This window comes from Caloenas nicobarica, chromosome Z, assembly GCF_036013445.1.
Source record: "Caloenas nicobarica isolate bCalNic1 chromosome Z, bCalNic1.hap1, whole genome shotgun sequence".
In the NCBI taxonomy this organism is placed as follows: domain Eukaryota; kingdom Metazoa; phylum Chordata; class Aves; order Columbiformes; family Columbidae; genus Caloenas; species Caloenas nicobarica.
In genome coordinates this window covers 77,285,024-77,294,620 of record NC_088284.1, presented here as the reverse complement: position 1 = coordinate 77,294,620, position 9,597 = coordinate 77,285,024, and the positions used below count along the sequence as shown (strand labels likewise).

At 38.2% G+C, this 9,597-nt stretch overlaps 1 protein-coding gene across 2 annotated transcripts in view; it reads right to left on the bottom strand.

Moving 5' to 3' along the window:
• Positions 1–984: 984 nt before the first annotated feature.
• ZFYVE16 (zinc finger FYVE-type containing 16) overlaps positions 985–9,597 on the bottom strand; it is a 28,499-nt gene continuing 19,886 nt past the window's right edge. For both annotated transcript variants that reach the window (XM_065656572.1, XM_065656571.1), the window contains exons 12-18: positions 8,076–8,180; positions 7,049–7,199; positions 5,803–5,883; positions 5,106–5,268; positions 4,174–4,279; positions 3,611–3,775; positions 985–2,710 (exon numbers count right to left, since the gene is read on the bottom strand). In XM_065656572.1, the coding sequence (XP_065512644.1) occupies positions 2,546–2,710; positions 3,611–3,775; positions 4,174–4,279; positions 5,106–5,268; positions 5,803–5,883; positions 7,049–7,199; positions 8,076–8,180 (936 nt within the window). In that variant the 3' untranslated portion in view covers positions 985–2,545. The remainder of the gene's footprint in view (positions 2,711–3,610; positions 3,776–4,173; positions 4,280–5,105; positions 5,269–5,802; positions 5,884–7,048; positions 7,200–8,075; positions 8,181–9,597) is intronic.

Below are 9,597 nucleotides of genomic sequence, written 5' to 3'. Positions count from 1 at the left end.
CTGTGCTGCCATCCAGCGAGACCTGGACAGGCTGGAGAGTTGGGCGGGGAAAAATTTAATGAAATATAACAAGGGCAAGTGCAGTCTTGCATCTGGGCAGGAACAACCCCAGGTTCCAGTATAAGTTGGGGAACGACCTATTAGAGAGCAGTGTAGGGGAAAGGGACCTGGGGGTCCTGGTGGGCAGCAGGATGACCATGAGCCAGCACTGGGCTCTTGTGGCCAGGAAGGCCAATGGTACCTGGGGTGGATTAGAAAGGGGGGGGTTAGTAGGTCGAGAGAGGTTCTCCTGCCCCTCTACTCTGCCCTGGTGAGACCTCATCTGGAATATTGTGTCCAGTTCCGGGCCCCTCAGTTCCAGAAGGACAGGGAACTGCTGGAGAGAGTCCAGCGCAGAGCAAAGAAGATGATGAAGGGAGTGGAGCATCTCCCGTGTGAGTAAAGGCTGTGGGAGCTGGGGCTCTTTAGCTTGGAGGAGACTGAGGGGTGACCTCATCAATGTTTATAAATATATAAAGGGTGGGTGTCACGAGGATGGAGCCAGGCTCTTCTCGGTGACAACCAATGACAGGACAAGGGGCAATGGGTACAAACTGGAACACAGGAGATTCCACTTAAATATGAAAAGAAACTTCTTCCCAGTGAGGGTGACAGACACTGGAACAGGCTGCCCACGGAGGCTGTGGAGTCTCCTTCTTTGGAGACATTCAAAACCCACCTGGACGCCTTCCTGTGTAACCTCATCTGGGTGTTCCTGCTCCGGTGGGGGAATTAGACTGGACGATCTTTCAAGGTCCCTTCCAATCCCTGACATTCTGTGATTCCGTGATTCCCTCCCCCCAGCACACACTCCTGCCCAGGGCTGTGGCAGGAAAGGTGCTGTGAGGAGAATCCTCTAAGGGTTGCAAGGTCACCACACATCCCCGCAATGTCGTCTTTCTTTAAAAAATAAATAACCAAACTAATATGTCAAATATTTAGCGAACTTTATTGATCATGACTTAATGTTAGTAGCAGGTGAGTGGAAATTCACCTGTTCCTGTGGTCACCTCTGCTGCTGGTTCTCCCATGCAGGGTAAGACACCTGGGACAACAGCTGGGAGCAGCTGTTCAGCCTCTCACTGCTGCTTCTTTTTAAGCAGGACATGTTTTGTTTCTGCTTCTCCAGAACTGCAGTTTCTCTGAAGTTACATTAACCAGCTCAAATGCTGCCTCAGTTTCCTCCAGGGGAGGATCCTGAAGCCTGAACCCTTCTAGGACTGGTATTTTGCAGCACAGGTAACCACAGAGCAGATGAGGTTAAGTTACAAATTGTTTTTGATACAAAAACATGAAGTATCCCCTATTAGCATAAAGAAGGCATCAATATTTTTAATAGTCTCATTATAAAATTGTACCAGCATTTTTACTGAAAACAATATATATCTTGCATATATATAATATTTAGTTTTGGTTCTGTTCTTGATCAACAGTTGTGTGACAGTTACCAAACCCCAACTATGGTTCGCTGAACCTCCGTACAAATCACATGCATCACAAATACATAAATAGATCTTAATGACCCAATATCAAAAATACATAATATACAAGAACCTCAGGTATACTAAAAATCAACCTGTTAATGAAAATTCACACTTAATACATCAATTCTCCCTGAAAGTAAAGGTGGCTACTCAGAGGTGGCAAAAGCAGTAGACAGGAACAGAAAAGATATTGCAGAATTCTTGTCTGATTTATTGCTAAATGTAGATTACATCATCAGTAATCTGGTTTATTATTAATCCTTGAAAGGTCAAATTGTATCAGGACTTCTGAGCACAGAGTAAAGAAAAAATACCAGTATTTATAAAAATAGCATCAATTTAAGTTAGATAAGTTCTTATAAATACAAGAAAGGAGTTATTCTGTAAAAAAAATAATTTAGAGTATATGTTCCTGAAGCACTACCACAATATCCTAAGATTAAAGGCTTCAACTACAAAGTCTTCATAAACACACCTACAAAATTCTTCCTCATGCTGACCATAAACAAGTGTCAGAAGGCATGCAGTTGCATTTCATACTGACACATGAGATTTGCAGTCAGCTATGAAAAATCTCCTGTTTGAATCTCAAATTGCAAGAAAACAGTTTTGTGCCAGCTTCTACTTCAGCGTTGAGCTCATTTGCACGTGGAAAGCACATGCTGCAGAGATCAGAGCTAACCACAGCGATTTTAGTAACTCATTTATTTGAGGTTAAGAGGGAAGACAGTATGGCTTGAAGTTACACTACATATAGTAAATGCTACGACTGTGTAAAGAGGTAACAACAAAACCTGTCCTCTTCTGGATCTGTATTAAGTGTAAACTTTCAGAACTTTAGGAAAAATTACAAACTACAATTTTTCTGTGGTGAAGTAACCAGAGAGGATTTGACAGTTCTAAAAAAGTTTGAAAATCTATTAAAATGTAACAGATTTATAAACTTCAACATTTTTAGTGTTTGTAGAATTATAACTTTGGTGTTCAGACCTAGTAAATCAGTATATTGCCTGTATTTAGCATCACCAAAACAGATGTTCTATAATGAAAAATATTAATTCAATTTTCAGTGGTAGACTGGTAGGATCTGACATTCCACCATGAATCACAGGAATCAGAGCACTGTCCAGTTCATTCAGATAGTTCTGCGGGAGAAGGTGACCTTCAGATCCAGCTAAGTACTCAACCTAGAAGGAAAACATATCCATGATGATATTAACATTCTTGTATTAACAAGACAACACAAAATTGTGGTATCTTGGTAAAAAAGTATTTCAGCTAGCATGAAGTGACAAAACATTCAAACACGGGCAACTGGAAGGACTTTGTGGTCAATCATGACTGATTAGGCTTGCTATAGAAAAGCATACACACTCCTGCGTTTACAGGGCCCCAGATTCTCTGTGTCCAAGGCTGCTCTAGTCTGATGTCCAAGAATGACCTAATTATATCGTAGTATCACAGCTACTATTAGATTAATTTCAAAATACACTACTGAAAACTAGGTTTTTCAGGACTGTATTTCCAGATTCTCTGAAAAAAAAGACAAGGAGGTGTAACAGAACACCTTCAGAGGCGAGGAACAGAACTTGAACTGACAGTTTCGTAGTCTCTTGAGGGGCACCCCATGCTGGACAGCCTTGCCTTCCCTCTTGTCCATCCTCAGCTGGGCAGACCTGTCCTTTCCTGCTGTACAGATTTTGGTGCAAATATCCCTTACTGAACTACATTAGGGAGCAAAACCAGCTGAAAACCTCACACGTTGAGAAAAGCATTGGAAAATTAGCTCTTTGATTTCTCTAAATTGACTCACCTTGGAGGCAGACGAGTGTCAGAGAGGGTTAGAACTAGGGAAGGACTGATAGTTTACAGCAAGCAGCTATTAGGGAATTTAGGCAGAATAAGGAAACGGGACTATTCCTTTCAAGAAACACTAGTCATTAAGACAGCTTCTTCATGAACTTCATTCTCAGTCTGGATCCAGGCAGGGCAAAAAACTAAAATCATTCAGAAAGAGATCCAAGGTCTTTACAAGAAAGAAATTTCAGCTGAAATGGGAGTGTCTGCAACAAAAGTTGAGAGATTACCATATCTGAGTCAACAGAAACCCTCAAGCCGATCTTACTCATCCCATTATTTTTCAAGGTTTTAAGGTGTGGGCAAAGAGCAGTACTGCAAGCAATAGCAATCTCTTTAGCAAACTGTTGAGGAACTGGACAGGATAGTTCATGGTCCTTCAGGAAATAGTATACCTGAAATTACAGAGATTACAGGACAGTCAGCAGCGTGGTTTTATTACAAAGTAAGGAAAAGAGTAATTCAGCATACACATAATGCAGAAGAGAGCAAACTATAATGCTTTTTTACTGGCAGAGTAGTATTAAATATCTTCAATGAAAATACTTAAGTGGTCATGTGAACATCTAGATTATATATTTATAGAGTTGTCAGTGCTAACAGACTTTGTCTTTTTCAGAGTAGAAAAATGAAAAGTATGTAAACTTAGAAGAGTTAAGAACATTCTACATATCAGTATGGCTACACACCAAATAAGTTAGTTTCTTTAGTAGTATCACTTAGTACAATCACTTTACCACTTAACTATTCTAAAGAGTAGCAAAAAGGCTCGTGAACAACATAATTTACTAACTTTGGTACACTTCAATATTTTTTCCTCTCTTTCAAAGTCTCTGCCTTGTGGTATTTTTTCACCCAGAGTTCCTTTCATTGATATTCCATCGACTGGGCTTAAAATTCTATGGAAGATAACAGTATGGTTAATAATTAAAACAACACTATGATTTAGATTGAATAACTTCTACAAAATAATGTTTAGCCATCCTTAAAGGCTATTTAAACAGCTTTACAACAAGATGTAATACAGGACTTACAGCATGTTTATTTTCATGATACAAAAATAAACATCTTAAACAGGGAACAAACAACACTTACTCAACAAAAACCTAATCTTACAGGCTTAAGAAACCACCTAAGGTAAAGCCAACATTTGTTCTACCTGGTCACAGAGCCACAGACCAAGACAAGCCCATGGCCTGAGAAACAACTTCAGATGAAACAAGTTTTGAGTTAGTGGTGTACAATTAGAAATTTGAAGCTACATAAACAAGCATTCAAATCACATCCAATAAAGATGTATTGCAACTCATTTTGCTTTGTTGAATGCAGCGAGTGGCCAAGGGCAGTTCTATGCATTTTCAAGTACCTCCCCCCAGCAAGGAAGCTTAAAGGAATTAACTGCATCCTCATACAAACTAATTAATGATTTGATAGAGGATTTAAAAAAAACCACACCACACAACCTGGTGGTTCGTACACTCTTTCTGTCAACTTCCCGAACAGAGAAAACAGTATTAATTTTGGTGAACTACGAGCAAAATCGTTCTGTTAGTGACATCTAGAGGACTGCAGCTAGTTTACCATTCTACTCCCTTTCAGGTTTCAGTATCAAGTACTTTCTTTCAATAAAAATACCATAGTTTAATTTTAAGAAATCAAAAGGTGGACATTTGAAAACTGGGAACAAGAATTATCTAAGATGTTTTGCTTTGGTAAAGCATTTACCCTTTGTTAGTTTTTTCTTCATCTTCTACCCAGCAAATATCCACATATTCTTTTATGTCTCGTGTATCCATTTTGCCACAAGTTATTTTGAAGTCCTTCTTGTCTCTTAACGCCTGACATAGGCTTTCCATCATTTCTCGCGTTATTTGTACCATTAGTCCATCTAGAAGAAAACCAGTTGAAAGTCCAACTTATCTACAGAAAGATTAGCACAGCTTTTTAGTAGAATTTTGGCTTAAATTCTAGTGGGACCAGCTGTCTCCTACAGCTCGTCAAATGGACTTCACCCCCCAACTACAGCATTAAATGTTATATGAAAGAGGAAGTGATGAAAACTTTTCTTGTCAACAGAATTAAGTCTTAAAGATAATTCTAGACTAATCTTAGAAGGTTTTTTGCATGTGTGTCAAGATACATATTTCATCAATGCAGCAACGAAAATAGTTCCAGATATAGGCAGTCATAAAGGAAAGACTTGCATTAATGCAAGAAGAATTAAAACTTAGTAGGTTTTAAAATAAGTAGGTGAACTAGCATGTATTTTTAATACAACATTTGTTTGCAGTATGTTTTCTACAAAGTTAAAAATCCCCAAAAGTTTAGCTTACTGATAAACAAAGATCTTGCACGAGACTGCTGCTATTTTACTTCTTTTTAAGTTCTCTTAATACGAAACCACATAGGACAAAACTCTTACCTTCAACTATACTGGATTTAGCTAAAAATCCTGAAGATGTTTTTAAGGCTCCATTAAACACCACAAAACTTGCACCTGTAACTAGAAAAAGTAGGGACAAAGTGAGCACCACTTATATCGCTCAAATTTGCAATATTTACCATTTAACTTGCATTCCTTTTTATAAAGTCAGGCAAAAAAGGTACTATGGTACTGACAGTGCTAACAGAAATCCCTTACTGACAGGACGATAAGAAACAGCTCTCTAAACAGAGAAGACTTTTTTTCTAATCAGATCTTGTCAAAAAAGACGAGTTTTGTTAACTTATTTGGTGAGTGCATACAGTATCCTTTTAAGATATTGCTGGCAAGCCAACACAGGCAAGCCAAAGAACTCCATACACAAAGAGACAGTTGAAGAAACAGTGGTGTGTTGTGGGTTTTTTTTATTTATTTTTTATTTTTTAACTCCCCTTTAAAACAGACATGCGACTCAACTTTTGAATTAAACTTATTCACAGAAGATATTTCTGAAGTTTAGATAATTTTCAGTGGTACTAAAAGCAACAGAAAGAAATGACATAAGTGAATTTCCATGCCACAAACCTTTGAATACATTTGTTTGTTACACACAGTGCTTCAAACAAAAATACACTAAATAGCAATGCCTAATGAAGGACAGAACAACATTTCAGGTTGACACCAGAGAGGGTAAGAGTACAGCCCTGTCAATCTGTAATTTCCCCCAACTAATGGGCCTTGTTGAAAAGCATGACCCATCAACAGCCCAGACACAGATGTATTACTGTGGCACAGCTGCATTACTTTCAGAACCCAAAAGGTACCTCTGCTCTCTTCTCTCTACATGTGGTTGTAGCAGTTTGCTAGGTGTTGTGTAGAGGTACTCACTGTTATCGTATTTCCATACACTCAGTTATTGAGACTATTTGAGTATTATGTAAACATTTTAACCAATTCAGACTAAAGTATCTCGTATCTGAAAATGCAGACTATATTAAAAAAATTCTGGAAACAAAGAGGAAAAGTGTTAATCTCTATTTAACACGTTATTTGTAAAAGGTACCCAAGTGATTATACAAACCCGCAACATTTTATTTTGCACTTAAATTACCTTGCTGCTTGAACACTCAACTTCTTGTCTCAACAGTTTTCTGGGAATATGTATTTTCCTTGCAGCCTAAAAGTGAACTTGCATTTCTGCTCTAGAAATGTGATTTTTCTCCAAAAACCAAACTAGACAGCTTACCTTTCCTAGGGTGTCCAGTAGCACTGATTGCTTGTGTGTCATAAAGGCCATGCTTATTCTGCACACACACAAAGTGAGAATCTGCTTCAGTATTAAAACTTGCTCCAATACTAATTACGTGCTCATTGGAAGAATTTATCACCTTCATTACCTGTCAATGCAAAATTTGTAACTAAACTGACAAATCTCATTATGCAGTACTCGTTTTAAATACAAGACCTTAGAAAAATCCAGCTCTCAAAACAAATTCCAATAGTCACTTGGTCTATTCCAAAGAGTCTGAACAACACCATTTGCCACTACTAGCTGGAAGAACACTAAGCATGATCAAAAATACTATTTCAGTAGAGAGGGATCCGTAAATCTGAGTATCTCTGGACAATGCAGAATATCAGAGTTGCAGAGGTTTTGTTTGTCTTAAGGCTAAAATATGCATTAAGCCTCATGCAGTCTACTATTCACTTTTTTTGGTTAAATCTTAAGTAAATAAACTGCGATAACAACTAAACTGGCAAGAAAGATTTTTTTCAAGTTTCAAGCAAAACACCACTAACAGGAACTGTGTAAGAAATAAACTTGGAAAATACATGCTAAAAGACTTTGAAGAAATAGCTTTTTTTCAGCATTTAGCAGTTTTCCTGAAGCTCACTTTTCATTCATCATTGTGCACTTTCCAACATATCTAGGAAAAAGGAAATGTGTGTTTGGAGAATTTCATGCCCTCCCTCCATCACATGCTTATGCCAGTTTGAAGTTCAAGGAGCCTACTGCAGAACAAATAGCAAAGTAATCTAGAGAGTTGCTATCATGTGGAGAATCCACTTGCAGAACTGTCTGGAAACTGATTATGGAATAAAAACATTACAGCCTCTGGAAAACAAACAAACCAACCAACACCACCACAAAAACAAAGGGAGGAGAGGGTGGTTCTTAAAGAGCTCATGTTAAAAGATGTGATTGGTATTACACAAAAAATAAAGACTACAGCAGTTTGGATTAGGAAGCTAATCAAGATGGTTTTACTCACCTCATTATACTTCCTTAAGGGTATTTTAATACAGCTCCTACCCATTTCCACATGAACAAACAGGTTGTCTATGGTAGGCAAAGTATACTGGTAATTTCTAAGGTCCTGTAACAGAAGAAGTTTATGTTAGCAGACAAGTATAATTTTCTTACCTTTCATAATAAATACTACCTAGACAAAGAACTTTACACACATCGCTAAGACTTCTAAAGACAAATGACATTAAGGGAGGCTAAAGACCTAGTGATAACTTTTTTCCTACTGTGATGTACGCGAAGGGTACCTTACCGAATATATAAACAGATTTATAGCACTGACAAGGTACCTCTATTTACCATTGGGTTATTTAGACTATGGCTACTTTCTGCAGATTAGGATCTTAGTGTTTTAGGCAACAAAATACTTCAATGCCCTCTCTCTCTGATAGAAACGCAAACCATAGAAGCCACCATCTAGATTAGTTTCCAGCCTCACACCCTGGCCCCTACAGCTCTAACTTCTTGAGTTATAAACTGAATGCTGTACTGTTTCTTATACCTTTCTCTAACTCTGACGGAGTTACCATCCACCATTTCAGCCACTTCTGCAAAATTTTCCTATTCTGTTTTATTCCAGAAGAACAACATTAGGTGTAAAATGCTCTCATTCCCCTGTATTAATTCAGTTGAAGAAAGGTTAGAGAAGGCTTTTATCACCAGCTGAGCCACAAAATCAGTATCTTCCTTAATCAGCACAACTCTACAGCAAGAATCACAGAATCATTTAGGTTGGAAAAGACCTTTAAGATCAAGGCCAACCATTAACCTGGCACTGCCAAGTTCACCATTAAACCATGTACCTAAGAGCCACATCTACATGTCTTTAGGTTAAAGTTTAGATTAAAACTCCTACTGCACCAGAAGAGGTAATCCTGCCAAGGAGCACACATTCCCACTGCCACTACAAACACAGCTACAAAGGAGAATCACAGTAACTCTAATCCAGTTGAAAATAAACTACAGAGAAGCCCCCTTAATCAGCAGCACAACATGAAGATGCCTCAAAGTCTGAAGATGCAATTCCACATTGTTACTGGCACCTCACTTGTCAGGTAGGGAGCTGGCTCATGGAACTAAAACGCAAGATTCCTCCATTAAGGAAAAAACACCACCACACACTACTTTTCATATGGTACAGCTCCTCTGATTGATTCCTTATGTAATGACATGGACATAACAGTGGCAAAAAGGAAAGAGGAGCCAAAGACTGCAGTTTCATTTCAGCTGTAACAGTCTCTAGATTCTTATGACAAGATGTAGTGATCACCTAAATAATACGTGCAATTCTCTCCACAACCTTACAGCACTTTACATCACAGCACTAAGTATATGGTCTAAGTATTAAAAGAATGTTACTAGTCAGGAATACAGGCTTTCTGAAGTATAATAAAATTATTTGAGTAACAGAGGAAAAACTTCCTCAGGGAGGGAATGACATGAATTCCAGACTTGACTTTGCCAAAACCTAATGCTCTTCACATAAA